Here is an 18,511-nt window from a genome sequence, read left to right as displayed (position 1 = left end):
AGCGCATCAGGCACAAACTATGTGGCCTCTTTAAAACTCTATTAGTTCCCTCGTTTTCCTTTGGAAACCGACACATTAAAGCGGTGATTGTCAGACCTCTTTAAAAGCTAAATAGCATTCAACTTATTTGAAATGACTCGCCTGAATAGTTGCTTTTGTGATTCACTTAGTTCAAAGCTCCTTTTCATGTGGTGTTCCTCTTATTTTATCCACCCTTTATATCTGTCCCAGTGGGGCAGGAGATTGGGTTTCTTTATGGAAAATATATTGAATTTGTGCAATGGAGTCAATTCACATGCCTTTATTTCCTCCAAATATATCTCTTTCCTTTGGTAAGACGTTTCAGAAAAACAGCTGGTGACATACATGTTCCCAAGTGTGTGTATTCACATCTGGAGATGTGTTATTGAAAGAAAAAGCATCATAATTAGTCGTACTTTATCACAGGATTATCATAAGTGTAACTTTACTGTACGCCTCCTCACAGAGGTCCTCTGTGTTTTCTGAATCTCAGCCTCGCTGTGTTTTGCTTTAATCTTGGCCTGTTGTTAGGTAAAATGAACATCACTCTCCCTTCTCACTGTCACTTCTGTGAATTTGCCTTTGAAATGCAGTTGTGAGCATCTCCAAACTGGGATAGTGTGTGTTGTGTAGGAATATAAAGCAGATTGTTACAAAGGGAAAAGGTCAAAAATAGGGGAACAGATGCCTGATATGAAACAATGAGAAACCTTGTTCCTTTAATTAGTTCTTGTCATTGAGATGCTCGTGATTAAAATGAAAATTAAAATAACATTTTCATCACAGCCTTGTCCTGTACAACAAAAATGAGACCCAGCAGTAAGAGCAGAGAAGGGCCCTGAAACATCTACTGTTAGCTGCAATCTTTATACAAATCCCACTGTCGTCCAGCAAAAAAAAAAAAAAAAAACACTACTGCACTACTGTAAGTAACACTTCTTCAGCCATCATAAGACATATTATTGGCATTTTCAGTCTCTCTCTCTCTCTCTCTCTCTCTCTCTCTCTCTCTCTCTCTCTCTCTCTCTCTCTCTCTCTCTCTCTCTCTCACACACACACACACACACACACACACCCACCATCAGGGATCACGTGAAGTCAGCATAATGTTACTCCTGGGGAGGGGTTTATTGTGATTCTTTAAATGGCTGAAGAGGCTAATTTGCAAACAAAACTGTACACACACACACACACACACACACACACACACACACACACACACACACACACACACACACACACACACACACACACACACACACACACACAAAGGTTTCCTCTCATCCCTTGTGGGGACATAGACTTACATATATGTCCTGTAGACTTACACTACCCTTAACCCAAGTCTTTATCCTAAGATATAATGATTTACATTGGTGGGTCCAGCATTTTGGTCCTCATGAAGTTGCCAGACCCCATGCTGTGAGTGGGCTTGAGTGGGCATTTAGGCCTTACAAATATAGAAAAACAAGCATACACACATATCACAGAGCCCCAAGCCTAAAATGCCAAAGCTAAAAGGAAGATTTATTATGTATTTATATCTTACTTAGATTAGTGAAGAACAATTCAATGAGATTTGTCCCTGTCATCCATTAATATTCTGGTTATTCAAGATGAATGATGAATCTGATGGAATCACCTTTACAGTATATGTTGTGAAGAATTCTCCACTGTAATGACGTGTTTCCAAACCACCAGAGCCCCCCCCCCACTCTCATTGTTACCATTATAAGGTGCATCCAGCACATTTTATTTGACATTTAGCTCTACTTATTGCTTTTCTTGCTGTCAACAGCAAACCCTCTTTTAGCAAATCGCCTATAAAGCTGACCTTCAGTCCAGCTGCTATGACACAGGTATACTGACACATCAATCAAGGAGACAGTACAAGCATGTGTCCTTGAAGATGTCAACACCGAACAGATGTTAAAATCAGTCATATGTTCAGAGAAGGAGAACAAAAGTGTAGCGTTTGTCCTCTTCTAACTCACTGACTCATTGCAGAGGTATAATTCTGCTCTGTCTAACTGTAAAACAGCAACGCTCATTGATTTTGTCATAATGACTTTTATCAGTCATTAGGCTCCTGTTGTATTGCAACAGTCCAAAAGGATTAGAAATGTACAAGAATTCAAAGAACTCAAAGCCCGATGAATTAATTCACACATTCCATCTTAATAGACTTTTACTTTTATTATGTTTTCTGGCACTGCTTTCATTTTCTGCATCTGGTTTGCAGACATCATCAGCATGCTCCCTCTTATCTCACATATCCCACACGCCATTACAGGGAGACTGTGCTGCCTGGATATCCGGGTTCACAACCTCAGAATGACCCCTGCACGGCTCGGTCAGACTCAAAGTGATGCATGCTAACCCTGACCTCAGCCAGACACCGGAGTGACAGCGGTATTATGGACAGACTCCTTCATCCTACATCCTTGAAGAGTAGTTAGCAACCATTTTCTGCCCACAGCCTCTCTCAGAAATGTTCACAGGGTGAAGAATGATTTTATCAATACCTCTTGACACCCACAAGCCCCCACCGCCAACACACTATTCACTGTGAAATAAGAAGGCTGTCACATACACAGCTTGTGAAAATTTGCACGTGCTAAAAGCATACACCACAGACACACTCACACAGATACACACCTTCTGTTGATAATCTGTGCAGCTGGTTCAAATCCCTCTTTTCCTTTGGGAATGACAAGAATCAAAACAGGATTAAAGTTTAAAATCAAAATGATTTTAATTAGAAAATCATCATAGCAATCACAAAATTGTTTCCAGTTAATCATTAGCTGTACTGTGTAGATGCTTCCCCTGTAGTGCATGTGTGTGAAAATGAGTTGAAACATTTGCATTTGTGTGAATGCAAAGGTTCACACATTTTCATGTGCACGTCTGCACTCCTGTGTGTGTGTGTGTGTGAGTGTGTGTATACCAGCTCATGCGGATGCACATCCGTGTATGTATCCTTGCATATATTTTCAAGGCCAGTGGCCATAAACAAGCTCCTGGTCAGGCACTTCTCTCCAAAGAGGCCAATTGCAATTACTGCAGCTCATTTATCAGGAAAATGTGTCTCTCCGGGGGTCATCCTCTGACTGAGGGGGAGGCCAGTTGCTTTGTCTCTGTGTAAAACTGGCCTGCACCTGAATAACAAGTGTGATGCACTGCAGTAATGATACACCTTCCTCATCATGCTCTGGTGACACATCACTCTCTCTTGCAGATACTAGAATGTTGACTCACAGATAAGCATCATCACCAACAATGCCCTCATTCAGAAATAGTGGATGTGTTATTGTAAACAGTGACAAACTGTGTACTCGTAATGTTAAAAGTTGTTTCTCACAACCTAAACTTAGCCCAGAGACTAGAAGCAGTTGAAGTAATGAAACACGTTCAGTTCAGTGTCAATCTTCTCTCTTCATTTACGTAAGATCCTCTTAAAAAGACTCTTTATTCAGACAAAAGTTAGGTTTTCCCCTTGTTATGGTGAAAAGCACATGCACAGAAATACATATAATACATATATACATATAATATCCATGTTGCATTAATCTTCCAGGAGGACGCAAACTACTGCGTAATGGCCAAATGGATCCCTCCCCTCATTTGTCTCTAAATGATGTATGAATTTGTATTTAAACCCTTGGAATTTAAGTAATTTAATCAATGGTTTTCAAATTAACACAGTCCAATAAAAAAAACTATTCACAGGTGTCTGGAGAAAAAGCTTACAGTGATAATTAAAAGTATGCCTGCTTGGTATGATGGCCAAGTGGTTAAAATGTATTACAGCAACATTCCTGCTTTCATTGTATTGTATGCTCCTCTCTATCCCTCACATTTTCTGTCTATATCTACACTGTAACAAAGAATGGAAATGAAGGTAAAATGTCCCTTGAATTATTTTAAAAAGTACAGCTTCTTCCTGAAGTCCTGTTGTCACATGCTGATTGAAATCTATTTCTCTGATGTTTCCGAAAAATGGCTCATTTACTTTAACAGTAAGAAGGGAACTGTCACGTGAAAGTCGGGTTTAATATGTGGAGCTAAGTCGTTTCTGGGCTGGCTATCTGAGACAGAATGCTTAGTTGTAGCTGACGCTACAAGAGCTCATTAGATGAGCTTGCATCTTGCACTTCTAATGGCTTTTTTTTTTCTTTTTCGCTCTTCATTGTATATATTTTCCAATTAGGACTGGATGCTGATGTTAATGAGCTGGCAGAAACCTTTTCTTCCTCTTCCAGTGTAACACAAAACTCCACCTGTGAACTGAAGGGCTGAAGATAATAACAGGAAACACAGCACCTGGAGCTCAGAAGCTCAGAAGCACACTTAAATATACAAAGTGTGTGGACTGGATTCATGTTGAATCCAGTCATGTTGAATCCAGAATGTTCATGTCATGAGAGGACCACTGAGAACATCAAGAAACAGGGGAAAATTCACACACAAATGGAATTAAAATCATTGATTAGTGTGGGGACAAATTGCAATCACCCAGGCAATTCCTGACTCTGAGCTGTAGTGAAATTCAACGAAAATAGCTTATGTCTTTTCTCTTTTAAAATGTTATACCAACTTGTTATTGAGTAGCATGGACTTTGTCTATGCCCTATTATCTCCATATCACAATTCACTATTTATATACCCCTCTTCCCCACTAGGTTTGAACTATAGCTAGGACTCATTTTGCATTCTGTCACTGACAATGTTTGACCCACTAATTTCAAACGATGATAAAACAAAAAGGGGCTAAATAGGGGCTGCCTCAGTTTGTGTAGTAGCTTCCTAATGCATTTCCATGCAGGGATTTCTGGTTAAATCAGTGTTTGTTAGATGAATCAAATTCATTTCACCATCTTGTTATGGATGAGACATACAAGCTGTGAGTGGAGGGATGTCAGGCCGTGGGCAGGGGAGCAGCTGTCAGTTTGTCTCACTTGGCTAGTTAGCACCAATTCAAAGTACTCGGCTTGTCTGTTGCACTTGGCTGGTTACAACAAAAGACAATGAAAAAGACCTGCAGGATGACCATATTCAGGTTTTTTCTTTCTCTCAACATTCCTGAACACTTTATTTTAGGGTGGCTCAGTGAATTGATGTGTACTTTAAGCGGCGGGGGAATACAGGAGTACAACACATTCAAACACAACCACAAATGATGGGATTTTGCACCACTGCACACAGTACTACTAATGTACAAACTAGATATGCATTATGCACTACATATACTGTATGATGAACCACCATAATAATCTGGTGAGTTTTACATTAAAGCCAGTACTGACATTTGCAGGTAGAGGGTTCTAATTAGCAAAAATAAATAAATAAATTATGTTACAGTATGCTGGAACAACACAACTAAGTATTTTCATTGATTCAACTCAAATGTTAACCTCCATTAGGTAATAGTCAGACACAAACTTGGCAGAGCAAATATAGAGACAAAAAAGAATTTCTGATAGTTATAGAATAATACACAAACACAGGAACACAATAATCATGAATGGCCCCAAAAGCTTCAGATATAGGAATGAAAACGTTTCAGACAAAACACTGTAGTATGGCCTTATGCAGTGTTTTGTTAGCAACCAGTCAGAGCTGACCAAAATAACACCTGCAACAATCTGGCTAATTAGCGTATGTTCAGTCGATATCTACAGGTAATATACAGTTTGCTAAGCAAGTTGTGTTTATGCATGTAGGTGGTTGGTGTTACGTGAATTAGATCAAGAGCTTATCTGCAGATGAAGCACTTACTTAATTATTAATAGTTTGTCTGTGAAAAGAGCTTAACATATGCCTTTTGTGTTTTGCCCCCATGCCTGCTGCTTTCCGCTGTGTATTAATTACTGAAATGCACAGAAAGAAATAATTATATATGTTGTTTGGAGAGTGCCCCAGGAGATTATGTGAAATAAATCAATTAAATGCTACTTGTCAGTATGTTGCAGGCTTTAGATTAACTTATCATGAACCATTATAGAGTCAAATAAAAAAAAAAAAAACAAGTGCCAAAGGGATGAAATATAAATATAGACAAACGACTAAAAGAGAAACACATTTCAGTTTTATTAGCTGTTTATAAGTAATATTTCTTAGTATTTTAGCTGTTGTCAGTGAAGAAAACCAATCAGATAGTGTGTTAAAGTTAGATAAAAATGCTGAAAAAAAAAAAAGTCATTTAGGAGACAAAAAAAGAAAGAAATGATTAAAAATTACAAACATAGAAGCAAAGCAGTTGAGTCATACTGTGTGACACACTGTTTTCAACCTCAAAATATTAACACGAGATACAGAGCAGTGACACTGGCTCAAAGGGAGGATGTCATATCCTGTCTTCATCCCAGTGAAATCATAATATACTGGTGGAGATAAACAGTGATAAAACACTGTATGCAAAATATGGCTACATGGCAAAGATGAGACGGTGAGAGGGAGAGGAGAAGGAAAAAGATAAATGCTTGTGATGCATGCGGTTGGTATCCCTCCCACACTGGAATCCATAAAGGATTCTGGTTTATATTTGGAGCTGTTGCGCGATTGCTGGCATTATCAAGTAGTGACCTGATTTGATTTATATCTCATTAATCTCTCTCTCCTCCTCTCTCTTCCCCTCTCTCTTTCTTTCACTATAGCCTACATGCCGACCTTCCTCTCACTCTACAATCTCTCCTCATCCTGCCCCCTCATTGCCATGCAGTGTGAAACACACAGCCTCTGCCAGTCACTCTCTCTAAAAAGTTAATAATCAGCGGACACTCAAGCATTAGCTGAGTGAAGAAAGCCTCCGGCGAGTCCCCTCGCACTTTCCTCACCTTTCAAATGAAGCCATGAATGTGTTTGTAAATACTGAAGACGGGAAATGTTTGTTGATCCTGGAAAGAGAGCAGAAGAAAATCGCTCAGTGCTTTTTGCCAAGCAGTGGCGTCACCAGACCTATTTTAGGGGGCTCTAGCCCCACTAGAATTTCCTGTATCCCTGCTAAATAATTCATTCTGGCTTTTCTGGCTGATTTATAATGCAAAAATACGATACAGACTCCAAAATTACTGTACTCATGAAAAAGGCAGGATGCAGTGGAAACTGCTGTGCAGCGCAATGTGTGCACAGGAGAAACCAGCTCCAGAACCCTAGCTGTGCATTCAGCCATAAAAAATAAAAGAATGTTATGATGAAACACTGGACTTACCCGAGCTAAATGCCTTATCCATCTTAAGTACATCTAAAATATGAATAGAGTCGAGACACATGACCAGCTGAATAGATGTGCACCACTTGTGAAAGTATGGTAGGCTATTAAGGTGCAAGCCTTAGGTGATAAACTCTGATGCAGATAGTTGAATAATAGACATAAGATCAGCTGATTTTATACAAAGAAAACACTGACACTATAATTATTGTTATTCATTAATTCTCCAAACTATAAGTATTAATATTTCCTAGTAGTTTCTGCACTCTGATTGGCTTATTTACCCAATATCACAAATTGTTGTCCTGGTTGGACAGGGTAAAACAAACATCTGCATTTGTTATATGATGTTAGATGCAGCTGGTTTAAAGACCGGTCATTGTATCGAGTCTGTAGATAAACTGGCTGAAAAAGAGAGCTCAGTGAGACATCTGCTGAATTTATGCTGTATGAGTATTGATTAGTTGTGTCATGCAAATAGACGAGTCTTTTGTTTCTATGGCTGCCAAAGTTAATTCCCAGTGGTCACCTTTAAGTCTACTGATGACAAATGGTCAGGGAGACTTTGTGGAAGAAGGAGCGAGGGGCTGGTTCATGTAACTACACCCTGATGGTGGAGTAACGTGGCACGTGCAATTTTCTACAGGCACATTTGTACAGGAAATTATTCCGACCAGTCTATGTTGTTACTGCGTTACTGCAAACAGATAAGCCACCTATCCTCATTATTTTTATTCAAATAAAATGCTGTTTGTACAGTATACCATTATCAAGAAGGAGCATTACTTCTTTTTGGCTTGTAGATTATCACACTGTATTATATGTATGTTAGTGTGAAGAAGAGTCAGTTAAACTATGAGTCTATAGCTAGGTTTCCATCCAAATGCTTCACAAATTTAACGTATTTCGAGTAAATGGGCAAAAGAAGATGTGAATAAATACTTGTTCCCATCCACTACTCTTATGTTATTAGGGGTTGGTTCATCGAGACAAGCAGCAGGTGGCGCCAATCCTCCTCAGAAAAACCATCATACCATTGTAGAACATGAGGGCGGAGCATTGAGGAGATGTTTTGATCTGCAGAAACAGCTTCTTCCATCTTCTTATCTCTGAGCAGAAACAGCTGATCAGTCATGTGAATTAAATTAACCTCACAGGAGCATAAAAAAGCTTTTTGCGAAATTGAGCTTTTTCCTTAATTTTACCTATTCCGTTCCTTTCCAAATGACATACTTGAAAATGTGCATAAAATATATCAATGCATTTTTATGCCGATGACACACAGTTATACCTCCTAAAACATACTGATTTAATAGCATGCTATTTAAATTGTCAAATTTGGCAAACTAGACCTACACCAATATCAAGTCAGTAAATTTTGGAATTCAGAAACCTCACATTCAGTGATCACTAAATTAAAGGTACTCCATACCACTGTATATTTATGTACCAAGAAATGTGGTATCAATAATGTAATACAGCAACTCCAAACCAACACAGAGTCCTGGTTAATGGAATGTCTATGGACCAAATTAATTGACTTTATGGTACCCTGTCATGTGACACATGTAAGATGCTTTGTTGCCATCTATGTTCAGAGTTTCTTTGTATGGTTGGCTTCAGTGTGAATTGTTTCCACTTCATAACCAGAAATTACTCAGAAATGTTGCAGATCTTGCTCTTCAATTGTCTGCAGTCCTGCTAATCTGGGTCATGCTTTAGTACTCTCTACCAGACAAAGAGACAGCTGGCAGTTCACAATCTGTTAGGACAAAAGTTTGAAAATGCATTCTTTTCTTAATCTCATTTTCCTTATCTCTTGTCATCTAATTCCTTCACTGCGCATGTAAATCCAATTTTGCTGCTTTCATTGTCAGTGTGAGGACGCATTGTTTTGATTTGTAAATCAACTTCATCTTTTCTGCTGCCATAATTTGGATTCTGTTCTGCTGATTCATTGTTTATCTCTTTTCAAGGTTTGATCTGTTGAAGAGGATGAGTAAATAGTGGAATAAGATACAGGGATTCCTTATCCGAAGGATAGTTATTCACAAATCCAAACTGTCCAGCATATTTTTCACCTTGAAAAAAACATGCCACTTGTCTGAATAATAAGTGTGTGCCATAAATATTCCTGTAAATGCTCACTTTCATTATAACTCATGTCAGAAAGGGTCAGCATAACATGCAAGCAGGGACCTCATTTCCATTGTTTTTTTAGCTAGGTTTTAAATCCTCACAAATTAAAAGCTGCCATAATGGAATGTGATTTTCAGCCTGGTGTGTGATCCCTGTCGCATTTGTTTGGTCCGCTGCATGAAAGTACATTCTTGCTCCACCCTCAGGCTTTGGCTGCTCGGAATTTGAATTTTGTAATTGAAGAATTAATGGAGTCAGTAATCAAGCAATTAATCAGTAGTTACAGTAACAGCTTGCTTGTTCTTAAGGAAAGAGCTTTCTTTTGCAGATTAGGCAGTGTGTCGAACATACTGTATATGAGAAGAAATACTGTAATCCCACAACAGCATTCATGTCGCTGATTTAGTCTATTCTGTTCAGAAATCAGATGTCATGTTAATGTTGCTGCACTGCAAAAAAGTGGGGATTGCAAAATCTGGAATTTATTTATTTTTATGGATTTATTTATTTCTTTTTTTTGTGAATGTGTGTGTGTGTGTGTGTGTGTGTGTGTGTGTGTGTGTGTGTGTGTGTGTGTGTGTGTGTCAACATAATGCAGTCGTCTCAAGTCTTCCTAATTCACCTTTGAGCTAATCTGATGTTCATGTACGTCTTGGTTTGCAGACACCCAGACGCCCTTTTCAGAATGTCATACACCATTTTCAAATTTTATTATTTTGTTAATTTGTTTCCTAAAATCACGGTGTCAGTAACAACTGACTCAATAACAATTAATAATTTTTATTTTTGATTACCTATTTAAATGTGACAGCAATTTCACTTTATTCATCTGCCGCATCCGAAGAGAGCCCTCATCTCGCAGAGTTCATTACTCTGTTTATAGATTAAAACTTGTTTGTGTGACAGTTGCTCTCCTCATGACAAATGTGGAGATTCACTTTCACTATTTGTGGCTTAACAACACATTTAGCTGTATTTATCAGTCATTTCACTGCAGGTTGTAACTCTAGCACTTTCTGTGTGAAGTTCATATTTTTTTCCCTCATGTTCACATTGATTTTCTGAAAGTTCTCCAGTTTCCTCCCACATTCAAAAACATTCAGGTCAGGTAGATTAGAGGCTCTATAAATGTTTCTTGTTCTCTGTGTTTGCTCTGTGACTCACTTCCGAATGTTTCCCTCTCTTTTACTTAGAGAAGAAAAAAATCTGTGACAATGATGAAAGCTAATATTGAAGAATTCAAACTTAAACAATGATGATCCTGTTATCTCATCTCAGCACTTACATACAGCAATTTCTGTAAGGTATATGTATTGATTACTGAACGCCATAACGTAATCTTTAACAGTAAATTGGTGAAAATATGATTCACTTCCATTAGCTTTACCATGTTCTGATACATTTCTTTTTGAAGTCGCACAGGTGTCATACATGAGCACTGAAGCTTAAGTAATTAGCATGTTAGCCGTGTAACAAGCTGTCTCTTCATTGATCTGTGGTTCCACAGGATGGCTGGGTGGGATTTTAATTCAATCTCAATAGTCTAGATAATAAAGATACCACAGCTCACTATACAATAGTATCTAGATACTATATGGTGTGGTACGTACTTGTGTAGTGATTCATGACTGATAAAGATGGCTTTGCTGCTGTGAATCCAATTATTGTATCGGGGACATTCTGTATATGTGTATCTTAATGTTTTCAGCCCAATTTTAATGCCCATAATTTACATGACTTGTAAATGTGTCTCCCTGCTGTCTCGTATTCCTGCTTGTATTTGCACCGCATGTATTTAACCATTATTCACTATGCAACCGCATGAACAACTGTGAGACAAGCTGGTATTGTCAAGTAGAAATCAGGAGGATAACAGCCGCTGAATCAATTAAATGAACATCAGTTATTGAGGTACACTCCATAGCTACCATGGCATCATCTCTCTTGCACACAGTAAATCTTAATCAAAGAGCACATTGTTTGTATTTCCACTGTTTCCTCTGGCGTGATACATAAAGCGTTACACAAACAAATTCCCCGGTCCCATTTTGGCGTGCTGGTTTGACATCCCAGTCACATACGTGCCTTTGAGGAACTGTGAGTTGTAATCAGACATTTCCAGATATCTCGACTCGATTGAAGGACTGGTGGGTGGCGAGCTTCCTTATTATTTATGTCCCCCCAGTCTAACATATAAATCACACAACACAGCAGTCAAAGCTGCTTTTCTTCCCTGCTTTCCTCTTCCTGCAGAGATACAGCACTGAACTTGGCGGCTTCATTGTGATTTTATTTTATGTGACTAAGATTGAGAATGCGAGGAGGACAGTGCACCCAGAAACAAAAAAAGGATACAAGGCACTCCATGAAGGTTGTTTGTTTTGGTTGTATGTATGTATGATTATGAGTGGCTGCAACAGAAACACAAATTTAAATAATATCTCTCAATGTTTACTTTTTTGAGATATCTAATTTGCAATGTTTCATGTTTTTTTTGGAAGAAGTCACATGATAACCTCAAACATGCATTGCACCTGTGCATTCAATTATCTAACGCATCTCTTCTGTCTCTCATTTCATTCCAGTGAGCCCTAATCCTCTTTCCAAAGAGTGGGAGACCAGTCAATGAATTATGAATGTTAAACAAGATGACCTCCTCTCAGCAGCAGATGATGCGAGGTCCTAGGTGGAACCGGGCCTTGTCCGACCCTTTGTTTGTGCTGCTTCTGGCCCTCCAGCTGCTGGTGGTGGCAGGGCTGGTGCGTGCTCAGACGTGCCCCTCTGTCTGCTCCTGTAGTAACCAGTTCAGCAAAGTCATCTGCACCCGACGAGGCCTGCGGGATGTCCCTGATGGCATCTCTACCAACACACGCTACCTGAATCTGCAAGAAAATCTCATTCAGGTCATAAAGGTGGACAGCTTCAAGCACCTAAGACATCTGGAGATCCTGCAGCTGAGCAAAAACCACATACGCAAAATCGAGCTGGGAGCCTTCAATGGACTGGCCAGTCTCAATACCTTGGAGCTTTTTGATAATCGCCTCACTACTATCCCAAACGGGGCATTTGAGTACCTGTCCAAACTAAAGGAGCTTTGGCTGAGAAATAACCCCATAGAGAGCATTCCCTCCTATGCTTTCAACAGAGTGCCCTCATTACGGCGGCTGGACCTTGGGGAGCTCAAACGGCTCTCCTACATATCTGAGGGGGCATTTGAAGGGCTGAGCAATCTGCGCTACTTAAATCTGGGAATGTGCAATCTGAAGGAAATTCCCAATCTTATTCCCCTGGTGAAGCTGGATGAACTGGAGATGTCAGGGAACCAGCTCTCTGTCATCCGACCTGGCTCCTTTAAAGGGCTCATCCATTTGCAGAAGCTATGGATGATGCATGCCCAGATTCAGACCATAGAAAGGAACTCTTTTGATGACCTGCAGTCACTAGTGGAGCTCAATCTAGCCCATAACAATCTTACCCTCTTGCCCCATGATCTCTTCACTCCTTTACATCACCTCGAGAGGGTGCACTTGCACCACAACCCGTGGAATTGTAACTGTGACATCCTCTGGCTAAGCTGGTGGCTTAAGGAGATGGTGCCAGCAAACACCAGCTGCTGCGCCCGCTGCAGCTCACCATCACACCATAAGGGGCGATACATTGGCGAGCTGGACCAGAACTACTTTCATTGTTATGCTCCTGTTATTGTGGAGCCTCCCGCAGACCTAAATGTGACAGAGGGAAGTGCTGCGGAGTTGAAATGCAGAGCCAGCTCCTTGACCTCAGTAAGCTGGATTACACCTAACGGTTCCATCATGACACACGGCGCGTACAAGGTCAGAATCTCTGTGCTGAATGACGGCACTCTGAACTTCACCAATGTTACCATGCAGGACACAGGCACGTATACATGTATGGTCAGTAATTCTGCGGGTAACACGACAGCATCTGCCACACTTAATGTGTCCTCTACAGAGAACAGCAGCTTCAGCTATTTCACCACAGTGACAGTGGAGACCATAGAAACGCCACATAATGAAGGCTTCACCACTGCTGTGCAGCAGAAGGTAGGCCCCACCCCCTCTGCTGGCACATGGGAGTCTGTTTCACCCACCTCTACAACAACCACCACAGTCCGGACCCCGCTCTCCACCCGCGCCACAGAGAAGACTTACACAATTCCCGTCACGGAGCTGGTTGGGGACGGCTCACTGAACGGCTTGGATGAAGTCATGAAGACGACCAAGATCATCATTGGCTGCTTTGTTGCAATCACACTAATGGCAGCTGTCATGCTGATAATCTTCTACAAGATGCGCAAACAGCACCACCAGCAGAACCACCACGCACCCACACGCACCATTGAGATCATCAATGTGGATGAGGACTGTGTAACAGGAGGCCCAGGCATGGAGGGCCACCTGACTCTGCCTCCTCTTGAGCACGAGCACCTCAACCACTATAACACCTACAAGACTGCATACAACCATGCCTCCACTATCAACTCCATACACAGCTCAGCGCATGAACCTTTGTTAATCCGGGCCAGCTCAAAAGACAATGTACAAGAGACTCAAATCTAATACTTTTTTTTTTTTTTTTTTCCAAAATGAGACACTATAAAACTGATGGAATTACATAAAGATATTACTGACAGGACATTACTGACAATTGCTTATGAGGACTGTAGCTCAAACATGGAGGTTTGGAAACGTGTCTTTGGCAAATCAGTGACTGGTTATGTTTATTCAATGACTTTGGGAATTAGGGTATGTCTACTGTTTCAAAAAGTGTCTTTACAAAACAGAAGTTATTTATTTAAGAAAAAAAGTATTGTGGTTAAATCAAGAAAAAACTGTATTCTGCAATTATTTTTTCAGCACTTAATTCATGCTTTTATTTTCTTCCTCTCATTTCACATGATTGGTTTACTAATATGCTTTGAAACTCTGTTTGAAGACATCTGTCGAAGAAAAACTCCCAAACCAAATTATTGTTCATTTCTGGTAAACTGCAGACTTTAGATCAGATGAGATAGTGACCTCATTTCCCCATGTATCAAAGGAATCTAGAAATCTAGTGATCTTCTCCAGCTGTGGATTAAGTGATGAAATCTTTTGTGACCATCTGTAACTGAGATGAATTAAACACTTGTTCATAATTTTACAGTGAGTGACAGAACTGTCAGTGATAAAATTTGATCATAATTCACTGTTTAATTATAACTGTCACATACATATTAGGCACTCTCTACTCTGTCATCAATAGACTGAGGATCGTAAATGAGGGGAATATGTCCTGCGTTCTGCTGTTGTAAAAGTCGAGGCTCACTATTAGGAGTACATTTCAGTAAAATTAAATTTATTGATTAACTGTGAAATACACTTACATTTGTCTTTGTGTTCCTAATGTATATGCTAAATATTGTTTGATCGATAATCGCCACTTTTTTTGACTCAAGACATGTTGTTATTATTGTAGAGAGCATTCCATTAATTGCATTAAGACCATTTTAATTCTGAAGGTCGTGATGCAGGAGCAGCATTAATGGGTCCTTAAGAATTAACATAATTGTGATTGGGAATAGGGAAAAGTCTTGTGGAAAGTGTAGCTCATCTTAAATTGTGGCAAATGCCAATTCCGCTGCCTCCAAATGTTTCCAATGTATCATGGCCTCACCTTTACCTTACAGTGCTTTGTACTGTTGCATATGAAGATGATTGCTTTGAAGCCACCCTTTTCATGCTGGGACCCCTTACCTCATCTGCAGCACTGCAGGACTGAGTGCTATCAGGAGCAGACTGATGAGCTGAAGAAAGAGCGCAAACCCTTTATACAGCTGTCTGAGCACATTGCCTGTCATCTGTGTGCCACATTTCCACATGGGCAGTGCCTGGCAGCCCCAGATTCACACCCTGCCCCTGCCAACCACAGGACTTGGCCCTGAGCGGCAGGGCTTATGCTGCAAGAGGCTTTAGGGGTGAATGTGTGGGATCGGGCATCAACCAGATGTTTGGGTTGCACCTGCGTCTCTCCCTCTCCCTTAGCGACAACACAATTTCCATTTTAATTGATGTGCCCATGGGCTTTGGATGGACACAGCTCCGCAGGCGCCCATACCCTGGAAACCATTTCAAACCCCCACCGTGAAAAATGGCATCAGGCACCATAAATGCACAGGTTAGGCAGACATTTGTCAGATCCAACACTTAGAGAGATATCCCAGGTTTATTTTTAGCAAATTAGTGCAGTTTTTGCTCCCCTAGGAGTTAAATATACAAAGAGGTCAAGCCACTGCCATGCATAATTCAGCTTTGTGTTTTCATTATATCAAGATGTTACAGCAAGGAATTATATAGAAAACTCCTCATAAAAACTGCTATTACAGATACAGATAGTGGCACATACCTTCTGTGGTGTCACCATGCACACCACTAACCTTAAAACTGGAAGTGGAGCTGCACCCAAAATCCATAAAAGTATGGTGTGAGTTTCAACCACTTGGCTTCTGTAGGCTTGAGCGGTGTCGGTTACTACAAAAAAGTACATGATTTGCCATTTCACAAAGATCAGTCAGCCTGGATTACAGTGGACTCTACTGGGAATGGTAGAAGCAGAAATAAAATATCAACACATCCACAGAAACATAACACTCTCAAGCTTATGAGCTGTAAAGTTAGTAGCTTGTTACAGTGTCTGCTGTCCTTCCACTGGGCAAAACCACTCTGAAGTATACTAGCTAGCTTTATTCTCGTCATCCTTAAACAAAGGGCATCTGAGTACAAGTTTGGTAAGAGTTCACTATCCCACATTCAAAGTGAAGACATCTGAACAAAATGTCATCAGGTGGACATAACTATAAACAAACTCCTTGAAAGCCTACATGGAGAGAGTGCTTTCTACTGAAAAAGACAAATTTTAACCTAAAAGACAAAAAGGCTACTTCATCTTAAATGCTTCTACATCTTTCCAGTAGGGGGAATAAAGGAGATACAGCAGCAGTAGGATATGAAAAGACAATTAAATTAAAACAAGATAGCAATCTAAAGCCCTATTCACACAAGACTAGTATTACCTGGGGTCCTCTTGTGATATGTAATACAATAACTGCACAGATTATGTAATCTGTTACAAACTCTCTAGCAAATTACCTTCTATATTTCACCCAATGCTGAGGTAATCTGATAATATTGGTCCCGTGTGAAGCAGCATCATTTTATTTGAATTTTTTTTATTTATATTTCTCCTCCTCCTCCAGGTTAAGAATTATGGAGGCTGCAGTGGAAACTATTAATGGGAGCTTTGATACCATTATGGGTGCAAATGCACGAGGCAAGTTATCTACTCAGTATGGAAACTGTTTCAAGATCATTTGATAATGAGATTATTCTGGAGATTTGTTCAGTAAACACAACTTTATTTATTCACTTTGAATGTAGTGCACAGAGATTCCTAAAAACATGGGGTCCCTGAGTAATTTTAGTTCAGACCATTAGCCCATATCAAGCTTTCTTTCGGCTCATTCAGACACTATTAATCTCATAATTATACTTCTGTGGAGTTTGGCACATTTGTAAACCATAGAATGACCTGAGTGTGTGTCATTAAGTCTGTGTTTGAGTTCCTAGTGGTGGGATGTGGATCACAATTCTACTCAGTTTATGTAAGAGAGTGTAACCATCTTCCCTTTTTGCCTTTAGTTGGAGGTAAATCGTCTGAAAATTTAAATCGTAAATTTGTTGCATTTTAGTCGAGCTGTCTCATGTATGTAAGATATCTAAATATTTTTGGTCAACATTATTATTTTTTTCACGTTCTTTTCTTTTCTTCTGAGATTGAATGCTGTTCTAGTGGTAGATTTATATGAAAAAAATACATTTTGAGAATAAAACAAAACAAAAACAAAAATTTTTAAATTTTGATTTTACATGTGCCAACAACCTGTTCTAAAAGTGAAAAAGAGAAACATGATGTAAACGAATAAGAGATTGATTTTCATGTAAGCATTCTTTCATGACCTTTAAAAGATATGGAGATCGATTATAGAGACCAGAGTTTGTAGTTCATACACAAAATATGGTTAAAATAAACTATTGTTGTTTTTCTGTATTGTCTGATTCTTGTTTTCACACTGTGGAGGATTGACAGAGATAACAGTGTAACATTAAAACAAACTTTAGGAAACAAAGTAGGTTATTTTTCTTTTCCTCTCCATTAACACTTTTTTTAAATGATTCATTTTTAGTAATTTCAGTATTTATTACAACAATGATAACTCTTTCAAACCAAATTGATTCATTTCAATTGGCTCTTTTATCACTTTTGATCATAATAATTTATTATGGTTTCTAGTCCTCATCAACATTAGGAAAAAAATAGGATCTTTCATTTCATCTTTATCTATTTTTAATACTTTTGTTGTCATTCTTTACAACAGTATTTATGGAAATGCAGGTTCACGGTAATGATGCAATGATAATGTCTTCTTTACATGGATATAAGCATACACTCTAAAGTGTAGTTACATGGCGTCAGTATAAAACCAGTCACTCCAGCAAGTGAAATGAAATTACAGGCATTCATCTTTGTACCATTGCTGCAGGGATGCACTGACATGCAAAGCCATAGAGGACTGAATATGTGAGACGGTGTTTCAAAGCACAACATACCCAAACATGCAGTACATTCATTATTCTGCTAGTATTCTGTGAAATTCTTAACTTAAATAATTTAAAATGATGTGTCTTAACATACATGAGGGGTCCAGTTACCTTAAAACTTTCCAGTTGAGGTGACAATGATAGAACTTGGAATCATACTTTAAGTATTAAAACTGTGCCTTGTGCATTTTTTTTTTCCAGAAACCCTTAAAAATGTAATCATGATAACATAACTATAATTCAGACAACACTCAGAGCACACAGACGTGTCCCTGTGAAGCAGTATCTCATGGCATCCAATCTAATGCATTAAACCCAACACAATTTCAAAACCTGTTAGGTGGGGGCGACCTCATAGTCTAAAGCACTGAAAGTATTATTTCCTTTTTTCAGAAAAAAGTATTGATCAGTTTTAACCATATTCTAGTGATGCCACTTTCAAACTGCACATCTCTGTGTGATGCTATCTGTTCAGTAAAAT

The 18,511-nt window shown here is 39.3% G+C and overlaps 1 protein-coding gene across 3 annotated transcripts in view; it reads left to right on the top strand.

Moving 5' to 3' along the window:
* Nucleotides 1-17,477, top strand: part of LOC139337920 (leucine-rich repeat-containing protein 4C-like) — a 165,982-nt gene extending 148,505 nt beyond the window's left edge. For all 3 annotated transcript variants that reach the window (XM_070972757.1, XM_070972755.1, XM_070972754.1), the window contains one exon: nt 11,959-17,477. In XM_070972757.1, the coding sequence (XP_070828858.1) occupies nt 12,010-13,953 (1,944 nt within the window). In that variant the 5' untranslated portion in view covers nt 11,959-12,009 and the 3' untranslated portion in view covers nt 13,954-17,477. The remainder of the gene's footprint in view (nt 1-11,958) is intronic.
* The last annotated feature ends 1,034 nt before the right edge of the window (nt 17,478-18,511 follow it).

The sequence above is a fragment of the Chaetodon trifascialis genome, chromosome 10 (assembly GCF_039877785.1).
Source record: "Chaetodon trifascialis isolate fChaTrf1 chromosome 10, fChaTrf1.hap1, whole genome shotgun sequence".
Lineage (NCBI taxonomy): Eukaryota > Metazoa > Chordata > Actinopteri > Chaetodontiformes > Chaetodontidae > Chaetodon > Chaetodon trifascialis.
The sequence above is the reverse complement of the archived record's forward strand: the minus strand, read 5'-3'. Positions and strand labels throughout refer to the sequence as shown.